Consider the following 15,056-nt stretch of genomic DNA (forward strand, 5'->3'; position numbering starts at 1 on the left):
AGGAAGCCAAAACTAGGACTTTAGGTCAAGGTTCAGTTGAACCATTTAGCTAGTTTTGGATTTTGTGTCAATCTTGGGATTGGTGATAGATACATTTTTGAATGTATTTTTCTCAAGTAGACATGGGTAAAACAGACATCTCCATAAAATTTGGAAATTTTTGGATGTCTGTGGAATTATTGGCGTATTTTTGAATTTGAATCAGAAATGTTGAAAAAGACTGAAACAGTGTGCCAATCAACTGGTACAGTTACCAGTCGACTGGTAATAGTAAAAATCAAACACAGAATGGTTTTGTGTGCTGTTTCGATGAGGCCAGTCGTTTCGATGAGGCCAGTCGACTGGGGCAGTCGACTGAAACCAGGTTGATTCTGTTTTCAGCTTTGGTTTTGACTAGGTCAGCTCATATATGTGTATGAGATCCATGGGGGATGAATACAAAAGTTTAGGGTCAATTTGGATGATAAGTTTTCAACAATTGGGATATTGTTGGAAAGCTTTTTGGATGTTAGGCAAAGGGGGAGAAGTAAGGTTTAGTTGGGAAAACCTGAAAATGTCTTTGCGTAGGGGGAGCCTTGGGATAGGTTCTTAAAAAGCCTGTTGTAAAAATCCTAGCTCGATGAGGAGCTTAGGTGTAGGGGGAGCCTTGGGATAAGTTCCGATGTATGTTGCATTTTGTTTCGGCAGTGGAAGTCCAAGTGTGTAGCCTTGGCAACGTAAGTCCATTCGACAATGTAAGTCCAAGTGTGTAGCCTTGGCAACGTAAATTCATTCAGCGGTGTAAGTCCAAGTGTGTAGCCTTGGCAACGTAAGTTCATTTGCTTTAGCATATTTATTTGCTATTATGTTTTCCCTAACTTAAACATATTGCCAAACATCAAAAAGGGAGAGATTGTTGAAACAATCCATATAGTCCGCGGGACTATGTGTTTTGGTGTTTGGACAAAGGGTTTAAGTTAGGTTCATCCTTGTATTTGATATGTGTACTTGAGTTGTGCAGGACTGCAGGATACATATGTGACTCAGGTTGATGGCTTCGGATCCGGTGAAGGATGGAGCATTCGAGGGACTGTGGACAAGGCATCGAGGACAAGGGCCGAGGGAAGCGACTTCGAGACATACGTGAAGGATGACATTGGGGACGAGTCGTGGGCTTGTATGCATCCTAGGGACGAGAGCCAAAGAGGAAGTAGGCTTGAAGGCAAAAGGTCAAGGCTGCGAAAAGCGTCAAATGAGTCGTAAGGGTGAGAGTCCGAGTGCTGTGAGAGAATGTACTCGGAACCAGTCGACTGGAGCAGTCGATTGGGAGCGAACAGAATGCTTCTGTTCGCTCAACCAGTGTGGAGCAGTCGACTGCTAGTTTTAGCAGTCGACTAGTATCGAGCCTTTGGGATGTAATGGTCGAATTTCACAGAGGACAGTCGACTGCATGTTTTGGTAGTCGACTGGTAGGCGGAGTTTCCAACCCGTGACCTATATAACCAAGCCTTTGGAGTTTGGTTATAGTTGACGAAATAGAGGTGGTTAATCTCTATTAGTAGTCTACCTTTGCCCTAGCTTGTAAAGAGTCCTTGGTGAGATTTCTCCACCCACAAGGAGCTACGTGAGCTAGCCGGAGGTCTTCCGGGGAGTAATCCACCGACGGATAGGGATCGTCCACCTCAAGGACACGCCATGGAGTAGGAGCTTTATCTCCAAACCACGTAAATGATCATGTAGCTTGGTTTGCATTCTTCTTGTCTTTAGTTTAATTTCCTTTAGCTTGTTTGTTTTGTATATTCCGTTGCGCATATTAACAAGTGTAGGAAGATCAATCGATTTGGGGGTGTCGTCTATCCAACCCCCCTTCAAGCCGACCGACCGATCCCTTACAAGCCGTTCTTTCCTGCTTTGACCCATTTTCTGTGAAGCCCCTTTTCATCACTATATCAATGCTATTACTCTCAAATAAGTAAAATTTATATAAATTAATCACACTATTGTAGCAACTAGCAACTAGCATCTACACGTTGTGATATCTAGCTACTAGTTTCTACAATGGATCGTAGTCAGATAATGTTTATTTTAATTATAGTGGGTATGATGAAATCCATTTGGTTTGTTTTGCTGATTGAAATATTATTTTAACCAAGTTACACCTTAATATAAGTAAAATTAATATACATTAATCACATGAAACTAATAGCCAGCTGTTACACGACAACCAACTGTAATAGCCTAAATCTTAAGATTGATTAGGAAAATTTCAGATAATTAATTTTAAATGAGATGCTCATTTGACTTTAATTGAAAAAGGAATGTCCATATGACGATTTGTCAAATGATGTGTATCCTTTTAATTTCTACCTATATTAATTTTCTCTTATTATTTAAAAATAAATAATTTTTTTGTTAATTGATAACTAAGCTATCTGTGTCCTTAAATGTAATGAATCAGCTAGATTTGGCAGTTTAATTAGATGAGTTTAAAATATTGGATCGAAACGCACATGATAAGGAGAGGGGTAAATCACGTGATTTTAAAAACCTTTTCTTTTCGGTTTTAAAAACAAAGTACGCAGTGAAAAAAATTAAACACGAAAGCAAAATAGAAAACTCAAACTCGGACGATTTTACTTGGTTTGGAGTCGACGACTCCTACTCTAAGACTCAGGCAGCACGGACATATCGATGAGTAATCAACTAATAACCGTTTCCAGAATCGTCAGAAGAGGGGATCGAGTACAAACAAAAATTAGGACAAGTGTAACACGATACACTTTTCTTTTTTGCAAAAATTTAGTATAGTAATAACTGTTCGTTACCCAACAACTTTGAAAATGTTTGGATCAAACTCGGTGTTGGACAACTCCTCTATAGTAGTCGGGTGCAGCAGCGTTGTATCAGAGCAGTAGCAGGAAGTCGGAGCACTCGGAACGTGAAACAGACCTGTAGAAGCTTGTAGAAGAGTTGTTGTGTAAGAAGCCTTGGTCGATATACTTTTTTATTGAGCGTTGAAGGCGCCTTCCATAGCACTGAAAGCGCCTTCAACCCCAAAACTTTATCTTGGAACTTTAGCTTCTTATCGCTGGCGAAGTCTTCTGTATTATCCGACTGAAGGTACCTTCCAATCTCCCGAAGGCGTCTTCCATTAATAGTACTCAAGGTGCATTCCATCGCATGGAAGACACCTCGGGTATTGTTCACCCGAGGCAACTTGTGCTCCCTTTGCCCTACAAGTTCATGTTAGCTCAAAACAAATAGTAACTTGCAAAAGAGGGTTAGCATAATAAAAATAATATGGATTAGTAATTAAATCATGTCTCCGTGAGACTGAGATCTAGTTAGGGTCTTAATTTATATTTCCAAAATGGATCTAAATTAGACCAACACCTATTGTCCCCTCAACTAGGACGCATCCTCATTAAGTCGCTCTCTTCCAGCGACTTACCTCTGTTGCCCTCTCTTTACGCAACAATTGGTATTAGAGCTACAGGTTTTTTTAGCTAATTTCTTCAACATGTCAGGGACAACTTTTGCGAAGTTTGATATGGTGAAGTTTGACGGAACCGGAAACTTTGGATTATGGCAGAGAAGGGTCAAGGACTTGTTGGTGCAACAAGGCATGGTGAAGGCGCTAGGAGAAAGAAAATCGGAAAGTATAGAGAGATCAGATTGGGAAGAACTTCAGGTGAAGACAGTAGCAACAATCAGACTTTGTCTTACGGATGATGTGATGTACCATGTCATGGACGAGGAGTCACCGGTGGCAGTTTGGCAAAAGCTGGAAAGCCGGTATATGTCAAAGTCATTGACAAACAAGCTGTATCTCAAGCAGAAATTATTCGGGCTGAAGATGATAGAAGGAACCGATCTGGGTCAGCACATCAATATATTCAACCAGATTGTAAGTGATCTGAAGCGGGTTGATGTGAAGATCGAAGACGAAGACACGACGGTGATGTTGTTGAATTCTCAACCTTCATCTCCTACGTATGAGAATTTGGTTATTTCACAAAACGACCGAAACTTTATTAGAATTCTCTCGAATCACATCTAACGATTCTTGTGTTTGTTGTTATACAATAGACTTACAATAATCTCTATAAATAATGCTAAACTCCAGACTCGGTAAAATCGCAACAGAATTTTGTTATGAAAAATCACAACAAAATTCTGTTATATAAAATCTTAACAGAATTTTATTACGAAAAATCTTAATAGATTTTTTTTATTACATCCCTCATATTAACCTTATCCAAATATGAGACACTCATCAACAACCTCTACTTACCAAGTGTCAAGTTACCCCCTTAACGTCCAATCTGACCCACCAAGTCTTCCTGTCAGAATCGCACATCCGGCCTTCACCAATCGGGAATCGAACATCCTGATCTCCTGCCGGAATCATATATCCGGTCTTCAACCCATTGAGAATCGTTCCACATTTGGACTTCGCTAATCAGGAATCGGACATCCCGACCAAACTTCCTACCTAGTGTATAGTCTTCTTGACCTGTCAAGTTAGTCAACTCTGTACACTCGATAACAAGATTAGATCAATAACATGTCTAACTTTAATCTACTTGTCATTCATCAAAACTCAGGATAGGGCATCTAAGTTGTCACCCAGACATCCGCGGTTCGATTTCTAATTATGACGAATTTGCTGGAATTTTTTTTCGAAATGGGACGTGCAACCAAAGGATGCTGGGCTTCTTGGTCACCCACCGCAAACGCTTCTCGATTTACTCTAATAGCTAGTAGAAAAATTCTATGGAGCCGGATCGATCATCTCAAAATTAATCAATGAGGCTAACTGAATTTAATAAATTAGTAAAAAAAAAAAATAAACATTCTTTAAATCAGCAATTTAAAAAAGAGAATTTTTTTGATATATAAATTTATTGGCACGATCAGCAAGTCATTGACCATAAAGTTCCTCCTGTAACGAGGATAAAGAAATACGGTTAAGGTGAGAAATTAGTTGGCGTGCACCCTAACCCCCAAATTTCCATCTAATCTAAAATCTGAGCTTCTTTTGAAGAAATAAATTTCATGAAAAATCTCCACGTAACTTCTTGAGCATCCAGAGAATTTTGAAGTTAAATTTGTGACCGATCTCTCACACAATTTTTCATCATCAACCTTCAAATTTACTTTTGTTTATTCGACTGCAAAACATTTTTAATTCGATGTTTTGGTGTGTCAGATTAGAGGATTTAGATGGCGAATTTGAAGTCCGCGTCGTCCATCAGCTTCATGAGCAGGGCAGCCTGGTCCCTCAGCTTTGCCGATCCTCTTATCGACAAATCGGCGAGCAGGATGGACGTGTCTTCGCTTGCCGCCACCTCCTCCGTCAGCTCCCGGCTCTCCCCTACCAGCCTTACCAGCACCTCCATCGCGCTCTCCCGGCCAACCACGCACCCCTTCCGCACCGCTTCCAGCAGCACCCACGCCACCCCCGGCACCTCCCGGATCGCCCCCATCCCCTCCTCGAAACTCGCCAGCCTCGCCAGCACCACCGATGCGGTGCCGACGAGGTCCTCCGCCTGGCCGTCGAGGATCCGGATCAGTACCGGCACCGCCCCGGCGCGGACGGCCAGGGTGCAGTTCCCGTGGAACTGCGCTAGCTCCGCCAGGGAGCTGAGCAGGTGGCGCGCCACAGCTCCCTCGGAAGGGGAGGTGGTGGCGATGACGAGCGTCTCGACGACGGCTTCGACGGCGCCGGCGACGCCGAGTGGGGCCTTGTTCTTGTCGTGCATGGCGAGGCTGCAGACGAGGGAGGCAGTCAGCGCGGCGGTCTGGGGGGAGGTGGAGGGGCAGAGGAGGAGGGAACTGAGTCGACCGAGGAGGCCGTCGACGGAGGCGATCGGCTTCTTGAGGTTGGGGTTGAGGGAGAGGTGGAGGAGGGTGGAGAGTGCGAGAGGGGAGTCGGAGAGGGAGAGCAGCAGAGGGAGGGCGCCGTCGGTGAGGGCGACGAGGTCACGGTTGTGACTGCTGAGTTTGGTGAGGGCGGAGAGAGTCTGGAGGGCGGTGGCGCGGGCCTCCTCCGACTCCGACTCCGCCTGAGCCAGGCATTCTGCAACGGCGTGGACGGCTTCGCTGACCATGTCTTAATTCTTCCACCAAAACACCGCCTTATTCTTCCACCAAAACACCGCCTTAACGCCGTGCTGCTTGCTATATTTGACTCGAAAATAGTGAATAACAACACTGAAAATGGGCGCTGCTTCCAATGATCAACTGCATTGTAGTAATCCACGATCACACTGGAATTGAGACAATCTGTTCGACAAGTTCGATAAAGACATAGAAATAAAACAATATTGATAAAATAAAGAACTAGAAAGGTCAAAAAGAACTAGAAGACTTGGCCAAAACCACAAAACCTCGTAGATTAGCATCACGTAGTTCAACGTATTTTACCCTTGGCGTATTAGCATGGAGTTACAGGCTTTATAGAATTTAAAAGATTGCTCTGTGGGTCCGGTGATGAACAAATTTGAGAGTTCAAACATCAACAAGACGAGTAACAAAGATCTACTACTTCCACAGTTTTCGGAGGGACATGTTCTTCTCGGTCTCTTTCTTCATGACTTTAGCAACTGCCATCTCAAAGTCCTCCTGTGTAACATGGACTCTTCGTTCTCTGAGCGCAAACATCCCAGCTTCCGTGCATACTGCCTGCGAAACAAATCATCATAATAAATCCTTGAATTATTACTTTCTATAATTGTATTTAGAATAAAAATATGATTTCATCAGAAAGCTAACTAGAAAAAAGGTTGAGTTTTCATGTGATACACGTCAATCTCTATTAAGATGGATGATAGAAAAAAATAGTTGAAATGTTTACAGATAATAAAAGCTTCAGATAAGATTGGTTAGCCACAGCACACGCAATGATGCAATAATTACCTTAAGTTCTGCTCCGGATGCTCCATTCATCTTTTCCGCAATCTTTTTAAGATCTATGCCACGCATCAAGTTCATCTTCCTTGAATGAATCTTCAGGATATCAAAGCGGGACTGCAATACAATTTGATGATTAAAATGTCTCACAAAGCCATGCGTAAAACGATAGTGTTATGATGTGGCGATCATTTGTCTACCTCTTCATTGGGATTTGGGAACTCGATTTTTCTGTCAATCCTACCAGGCCTGAGAAGTGCTTGGTCTAGGATGTCGATCCGGTTAGTGGCCATTAGAACCTTAAAAAAAGGGAAAATAATGTCAAGAAAGTTATAGAAGATCTGTTTCTATGTAGTCCAATGAATATGTAAATATAAATGCACCTTAATTTTGTTTGATGCCTCAAACCCATCAAGCTGGTTAAGCAGCTCTAGCATTGTCCGTTGCACTTCACTGTCACCATTACCAGTACCGGACTCCATTCTAGTAGATCCAATACTGTCTATTTCATCCATGAATATAATTGATGGAGCATGTTCCCTGCAGGAACAATATTTGCATCATAAAAGCAATTTGTTATTCTCATGAACAATTATATCTTCCCAATTGCAAGGGCGAACACCATGTTTTGGATTAATAGAAACAAAGTCCTAGGACTGAGATATAAATCCCCATTCTTATTTGTAACAAGATTACAACTTCCAAAGACCATTCTATGGTTAAAACATATTTTTCAAAAGTTTTCATGGAATTTATTAGTAAAAAATAGAGCATAACATACCTAGCCATAACAAACAATTCCCGAACCATTCGAGAGCCTTCTCCAATGTATTTCTGAACCAACTCAGAACCAGAAACCCTAATGAAGGTGCAATCCGTATGATGAGCAACAGCCCTCGCCAACAGAGTTTTCCCTGTGCCAGGTGGGCCATAAAGCAGGACTCCCTGAAAATAGCACATATTAGACAAACATTCTGATATACCATGGATAAGGTGACTATACCTTTGGTTGAGCAATTCCAAGACTTTCAAACAATTCCGGATGCTTGATTGGAAGCTCAATAACCTGAATAGAGACACAGACATTTATGAAAGGATCTTAATATTTCAATAGACCAAGGGAATATCTTAAATTGAAATAAGACGTGGACATTTGAAACTTCACTGACCTCCTTAATCTCTTTGATTTGCTGGTCAAGACCACCAATCATGTCATAGGTTGAATCAGGAACCTTTTCCACTTTCATTAGATTGACCAGAGGGTCCACTTTGCTGGGTAGGATAAGATGAAGAACATAACTGTCATTGCGAAGTGCGACTCTGGTTGATGGCGTCAACTTAGTGATATCAATACTCTTATCAATATCAACAACATATTTGCCTTCTGGATGAACCTGAAGCGGACAAAATACTGTTTGCATTAGCACCCACACTATTAAATAACCAAAGTTGTACCAGTTCTGATGTCCAAATGAATGCATTAAATCAGTGAAAGTTTATTTGCAACAAGCATGATCAATTGTATATATCAAAGCTAATATTTCAAAAATTACTCAAGATTTTTGAAATTCTAAAGATGACCAAGTTAATGCAAGAGAATTAGGCAAAAAAGTTCAAGCCACAACTTAAGCTTATTTACACTAGGTTTCATGTCTCAAATACATATAAAAAAGTGCTACAAAATTATAGTAACATAGAAAATTTTCATAAGAATAGAAAAAATCATAAGAAACAGAAAAACAAATCCAAAAATAAAATAAAATTTTATTAATTAAAATTTCGATAATCATAGAGAAATATTTTAAAATTTTAGGTTACTTTAGTAAATTTAGGGTAAATTTAAGCAAAAAATCCAAAATAGCTGTTTTTTTTTAAAAAAAAATGGTGAATAATTTAGACATATCATGTGTTTTTAACTATTAAACTCATGTTGCAGACCATGCCAATCACACGACCGAGCCTGGGTCATGCCCAGCTCAGCCCAAACCCTGCCACCTAGCCTGACACAATTTCCAGGCTGAGATAAGCACGACTCAACCTAATTTTTGGCAGGGCTATACTGTGTCAGATTGAGACCGCCTAGCCTGTTTGCCACCTCTATTGGAACCATTGCAATGCTTATGAGGAGGAAGAGGAGATCCAATTATGTGAGAACTAGAAACAAAAGAAATAGAATATAATATACATTTCAACTTTGAGAAAAAATTGAGTGACCAGGAAGGTCATTTGAGTCTCGTTAGAAGGATCATGGGGAGAGTTCATTAGGTTAAATACAATAGGGAACATTTCAGTTGTGGGCATTAGGTAGGAGAAGAACTAGACAATGCTGACACAGACGCATATGCAAAATATATTGCAGGAATAAACTGTACAAAGAACAATTGTTAGGATCAAGATGTCTTTACTTCTTAAAACTAAATTAGCAAAAAAAAAATTTGTTTTTTTTTGTTTTTGCAAGATTCTTGTTAATTTGTAGTTGAACGAATGGACCAGATGACTTACCTTGACTAGGACCTTGGATTTCCCCATCACTTTCACCACCTCTCCAACATACGAACCAGGCTCCTGAAGCAGCTGCAGCTCTTCTCGGAGCATTCTGACTGCAACCACAACGTACAACAACAGACAACCAGAAAAGTTATTGCGATGGATCTGACTCTTCTTATTGCTAAAATCTCTGTTAAGAATCCGAAACTAAATTTCCAGCAGAACAAGTAAAATCACATTGGGAACCACTGCTATGAGTATCGAAAAACCTAAACCTTCTCAGGATTAGGGCATCGTGGGAAATGGTGCAAAAACACACATCGAGGGTTGGGATTCCTAACCGCGAGAGTTGAGATCGTTCCGTTGGGCCTCGAGGCGCTGGAGGTTGTTCGCCTTCTGCCTGATCTGGAGCTGGAGATCATGGATGTGCTGGACGTAGTACTGCCGCAACCCCTCGCCGCCGACTCCTCTCACCCGCGCTGCTGGCGCGCACATCTCGCCCTCCACCTCCGCCGGTTGCTTTTTCTCCACCGCGGCAGACGCCATCGCCTTCCGCCTACCTCACCGCTGTCGTCGCTGCGTCTCGTTTCCCCTTGATTTCGCTCGGCCTTCGGTTCGCAAATCGCAATGGGCACTCTCTCTAGGGCTGATAAATTATAAATATTGAATGAACTAACCAGGATCGGTGTAAATGAGGTTGGGCCATCTGGGACAAGGCTGGACCCGGTTCAGTTTGGGCTGAATGACAAGGGATTTATGGCTGGATCGTGCAGTAATGTTAGACATGGCTCACGTGCCATATGAGATCGTGAGTGAAATTGAAGGGCGATTTTAAAATGCTCGTATTTTTTTTTTAAAACTTTTAAATTATTTTATATTTTTTATTTTTAAAATATTTTTTTTTTATTTTATATAATTTTCAGTTAAAATTTTTATTATTAAATATTTAAAGTTGCTTCAGAAAAATAAAGAATCGAATTAAAAAAAATAAATAAATTTGAACCAATTTTTTCTAACGAACTTAACTGACTGCTAGTAATTCTCATTCAGAAACTATAAATTTCTGCCAAGAACAGATAGAACAACTATCGTCTTCCTCTCTTAATCTCTCCTCCTCTCGATCGATCTTCGACTGATAATCTGCCGCGACGATGCCGATATACACAGATGGCTTCGACTGGTTCCACTGCGTGGGGTACGCCGGTGTCCACATCACCGTGACCGCCGCTGGTAAGATCGCCGTGGTCGAGCTGTGCTCTGATCCTGTGGTCATCAACCCCGGCGGCGACGTGGTGGACTATGGAGAACGTACTGTTTTGAATGTGACGGCGTTAGAGAGCGAGAGTAGCATCTACGACGAGGGCACAGAGACGTGGCTGCACTTGTTCGATGTCTACTTGGGGGACACGCTGGCGTCCTTCAGCGCCTTCGTCTCCGGCCGCCGGATCAGGGGCATCGCTCGCCTCGGCTGATCAGAGGCGGTGGTAGCATATATCCATGCGTTTGAAAACTGACTATTAGAGCGTACTAATGGTGATTTGAAGAGCTATAAAAGGAGGCAAGGGAAACTCAAATAAGATATTGAATTCTATTGTGACAAAGCCCTCATTTTTTGTTTCGTTTTATGTAAAGAATATATTTATTTTATTATTTTAATCTTACTTTTATTTTTGAACTTAGTCTTCACGGTTGATAGTTTTATAAATTGTTTGACTGTATTTTATTTTATTGTTATTGTAAAAAATTTGGATAAAAAACAAACAAGCGCTCTGTGTTATAAAAAAAACTTTCCTTTTTAAAAAAACATTAAAATAATATTCTTGCATATTTTTTATCTCGAAAATATATCCTTATTCTAATATCATTATAGCAGTTATGACCTTAATTATTAAAAAAATACAATTATTATAAATAAATGAGAATTATTATATATGGAGAATTGTTATATTAAAATACTATCAAAATTATTTACACTTAATTAAAATCATTTTAATTTAATCAAAATTATTATAGTAACTATTGACATGGCTACTAATAAAAATATGTTTAAAATGAAAAATATATTTAAATGCTGCTCTAATATATATTTCTTTGAAAAATGATTTTTTTTTTTTTTTTTTTTTTTTTGATGAAAATGATAATAAGGGGTACTGATCCTGTCCGATAGTCAAGGCGACGGAAGCTGGTGATATGGTGCTCCGGCTGACTATGTGTTAACTCCGTGCGACCCTATAACCACAACTACTTCAGTGCCGAGCCAGAAAAGGGGTCCTCGGCGTTGGCCATTCGACACTCAAGTCAATCATCGGCGATGTATGGAAGAAAAACAAAGTAACGAACAGCAGCAGCAACAGTGGGTTATCATATACCTCCGCTGAAGCTTGGACCCCCCTTTATATAGGACTCCTGTAGCGCGCGTGCATGCTTCCCAAGATGTGCACGCTTCTCAAACCTTTCCTTGAAAAGATGTATCAGTAAAGTGTCTCTGATACAATACCTTAACGAGCCGAGAATATCTCTGAAGCTACAGTGGAAGATTCTGTCGTACGATCTTCTGTTTGAACCAGTCGTCGACTATGCCGCTTGCCAGCGGCGCATGCTCCCAAAAAGAAGCTAGCAGTGTCTTTTACTGGGTCGAGCGGGATAGCCGCTCGACTCAGGTTCTCACTTTCTACTCGGATGAGTGTATTATCTGGCTAAGAGGGAAGGTCGCTCGACCAGCGCTCCCATCGTCTTGGTCCATGAGTCACTTTTCTAGATGAGCGGGAAAGCCGCTCGGTCACCCTTCTGTTTCTGTGTAGCTCGATCGTAAATCCGCTCCGTTCTTATAGCTCTATATAAGGTTGAGTGGGGAAGCCGTTCGGCGTGCCCTTGCAGATACCTAGTCTCTCTGAGCGTCGGAAGCTCGGAACCCCATCGAGTTGTTATCATGCTAGATCAGGTCTTCATTATCCTAATCAGTCGAGCGGACTACCCGAGCGGTTAGTGATATAAGGGTGTTTGACCACCTTGACTCTGAACTCCACCGTGGCATTGACCTTCCGTGGGGTGGGCCCTTCCTTATCGTCGCATCACACATGCCTCCCCCTCAAGTCTAGTCGAAGGAGACTGCAAGTCCGACTGACTGGACAAAAAATTATCTCTGGAGATTGGCCGCCTAATCAGCCGCAGTATTGGCTGGGCTCCGATCGGTATGCCGGAGAATGTCGATCGGCATTGGGGCTGATCCCTGAGGCCGTCCAGGGCTAGGAGTGTTTGTATCTGGATCTTCCTTCGGTGTCCTTGAGCGAGTACAATCAACATTGACGTCACCCGGATTTCTCAGAATTTGTTCAAATCCCGTCCATTAAGGCCGAGCATGCTCCCACCCCTATTAATGGCACCCATTAAATGCTGACCCATGGGGATGTGCCATGTGTCGCCGATGTTGTCGCCGCACGCTAGAAGCGACAGGCGCTGATGTGATGCTCAAAGGTTTAAATTCTACGGGCGGATCCGTGTCTTGGTTTCCGCACCCTAGATCGAACGGTCCCAATCAGCCAAGCTCAAAGTTTATAAACTTCGCAGCGCCAGCTTCCTCTCTACAATTGGGTCTTCCTCGAGAGCTACCCTCGATTTGTGTCTATGCGATCCTCCGGTGACCTCCAGCACTCCTTCTCCGACGACTTCCTTCTCCTTCCCTGTAAGCTTTCCTCCCTATCTTGCTCATCCTCGATTCTTGGCCTTTTTCTTCATTCCTGATGACCCTCCCATGGTCTTTTTGCACTTTTTGATCACATTTCTTCCACTGTTTCCGCTTTCTTTTGCAATGGCCAACTCTTCTTAGCCGTCAGACCCCCCTCCTGGACTATGGTACACCACTATGGAGACCAGATTCGATTCGGACGACGCTGAGAGCCTCAAGAACGTTTTTGAGATTCCCCCTAATCATGAGATCATTTTAGTTTCCTCATCCGATCGGCTAAATGAACCGCCGACCGACACCATCTGTCTGTTCAGGGACCAATTTGTGGTCGGTCTCTGCTTCCCTATCCATCACTTCATTATTGAAGTCTGTAATTATTTCCGTGTTCCCCTTCTGCAACTCGTCTCGAATTCTTTTCGCCTTCTGTGTGGCGTCATTATGTTGTTTTGGTTGCACAACATCCCTCTGACTCCTCGAGCTTTCCACTACTTCTATTACCCAAAACAATCCGAACTGGAGACCTTTCTGTTTCAGTCTCGGATCGAGCTGGTGTTTTTTTTGGGAAAAATGCAGATTTCCAATAAATATTAGAAGGAATACTTCTTTTTTATACGCCTCCGTGAACGACCGAGCTTCCGGACCCGTTGGCAGGTCGACCTACCACCTCAATCCGATCTGAAGAAATACAAGAGCCGCTCGGACTACCTTCATGCCACATCCATGTTGGCCGGCCAGAAGTATGACATCCACAAGTTGCTGCTTGAGGGTGTGCTGCACATCTTTGGCCTGAGTCCGATCCAAGCCAGACTCCCGACCAACCTAGGTAATAGAGCTACTTTACTTGCTTTCTTTGATTTTAACTGATTTTTCTTACTTTTTTGCAATCGAAGTCATGTTGCGAGCCCGTCTATCTGACCAGACAAAACTCAAGGATGTCGTAATCAACGTGGCAGCTACTACAGAACTGGCGAGCCGCGGCCTCCAGCCGGTCGGCTCTCAAGGAGACCCGCAAGGCAGGGATGGGGCAACCCCCGTCGTGGCGAGTAAGGGAGCAGCCAGCCGAACGGCCAGCATGGAAGAGGTTGGTCGACCGCTTGCTCCACCTGAGCCACACCACCCCGCTCAAACTGAGGGCTTCGGTTCATCTGGCAAACCCCTCATTAAGCGCAAGAGGCGCCGAGCAGACACTCAATCCTGCTCCGTTACCTCTGTCGCGAGGGTCGCCGAGCGGGTTGAGACTTCGACCCCAGTACCAATTCCAAAAATTGAGGCAGCGTCATCTAACCGGACACCTTCCCTCGTCGAGCCACCGCAGGGCGTTGTCGCCACATCGCCTGTGGCCTTCTTGCCGCCCCCACACAACCACTGAGGGTTCTAAGGTCTAGCATTTGTCCAGCGACCACATCCCGTGCCTCTGGTCGGGCGTCATCGGTTCACTCGGCTCGAGCGGTAGGCGGTTAATTACCGTGATCCTCCATCTACCAATGGAGGACTATAGCGAGCTGAGCGCCCAGTCCAGGACTCCCGAACGTCAGATCCTCATCAAGGGTCTGCTTGCCGAGGTCTGGGAGGAGGCAAGAGCCCGCGCGGCGGTGATGCCTCCGGGCGCACTTGCCAATAGTTACACTCAAATGCCCACCGGGGTAAGTATTTTAATCGCAAATTCGTTGTTTACCTCCATTCGACTCTAACCTTTTTCCGCTTGTTTGCAGTACTGAGTGGAGAACCTGGCCATGTGCCACAAGCTCGCGTTTCTGGAGGATGAGTTCAAGAAACTCCAAGTCTCGAGTGACCCATCCTCCTCCCAAGGGTCGTCAGCCGCCGAGGTTGATAAGTTGAAGGCCGGCCTAGAGAAGACCACCAAGCTCCTCAAGGCCGAGCGGGCGAAAACCACCGATCAGGAGGTGATGCTGAGCTGACTCAATAAACAGGTCAATACCTTCAACAAGAAAATCGAGTCGGCCATAATGAGGAAGAACCGAGCCATTGC

The 15,056-nt window shown here is 43.2% G+C and overlaps 2 protein-coding genes across 2 annotated transcripts; both read right to left on the reverse strand.

Moving 5' to 3' along the window:
• Window positions 1–5,201: 5,201 nt before the first annotated feature.
• On the reverse strand, window positions 5,202–6,092 carry LOC122013886 (U-box domain-containing protein 12-like). The gene has a single exon (XM_042570097.1). The coding sequence runs from the start codon at window positions 6,090–6,092 to the stop codon at window positions 5,202–5,204; it is 891 nt and encodes a 296-aa protein (XP_042426031.1).
• Window positions 6,093–6,352: 260 nt separating this feature from the next.
• LOC122016357 (26S proteasome regulatory subunit 8 homolog A) lies at window positions 6,353–10,029 on the reverse strand. The gene is made up of 9 exons (XM_042573628.1): window positions 9,723–10,029; window positions 9,397–9,494; window positions 8,064–8,288; window positions 7,898–7,960; window positions 7,676–7,839; window positions 7,278–7,434; window positions 7,095–7,193; window positions 6,901–7,011; window positions 6,353–6,666 (listed from the first exon to the last, which is right to left on the reverse strand). Exons 1-9 carry the CDS (start codon window positions 9,925–9,927, stop codon window positions 6,526–6,528), a joined length of 1,263 nt encoding a protein of 420 aa, XP_042429562.1. The 5' UTR covers window positions 9,928–10,029; the 3' UTR covers window positions 6,353–6,525.
• Window positions 10,030–15,056: the final 5,027 nt, after the last annotated feature.

Source organism: Zingiber officinale, chromosome 8B (genome assembly GCF_018446385.1).
Source record: "Zingiber officinale cultivar Zhangliang chromosome 8B, Zo_v1.1, whole genome shotgun sequence".
In the NCBI taxonomy this organism is placed as follows: Eukaryota; Viridiplantae; Streptophyta; class Magnoliopsida; order Zingiberales; family Zingiberaceae; genus Zingiber; species Zingiber officinale.

Coding starts and splice junctions, on each gene's coding strand:
- LOC122013886 (XM_042570097.1), bottom strand. CDS start 6,092: ATGGTCAGCGAAGCCGTCCACGCCGTTGCAGAATGCCTGGCTCAGGCG.
- LOC122016357 (XM_042573628.1), bottom strand. CDS start 9,927: ATGGCGTCTGCCGCGGTGGAGAAAAAGCAACCGGCGGAGGTGGAGGGC. Junction 7,840..7,897: donor TTGGAATTGCTCAACCAAAG/GTATAGTCACCT, acceptor TGCTATTTTCAG/GGAGTCCTGCTTTATGGCCC. Junction 7,012..7,094: donor TCCCAAATCCCAATGAAGAG/GTAGACAAATGA, acceptor ATTGTATTGCAG/TCCCGCTTTGATATCCTGAA.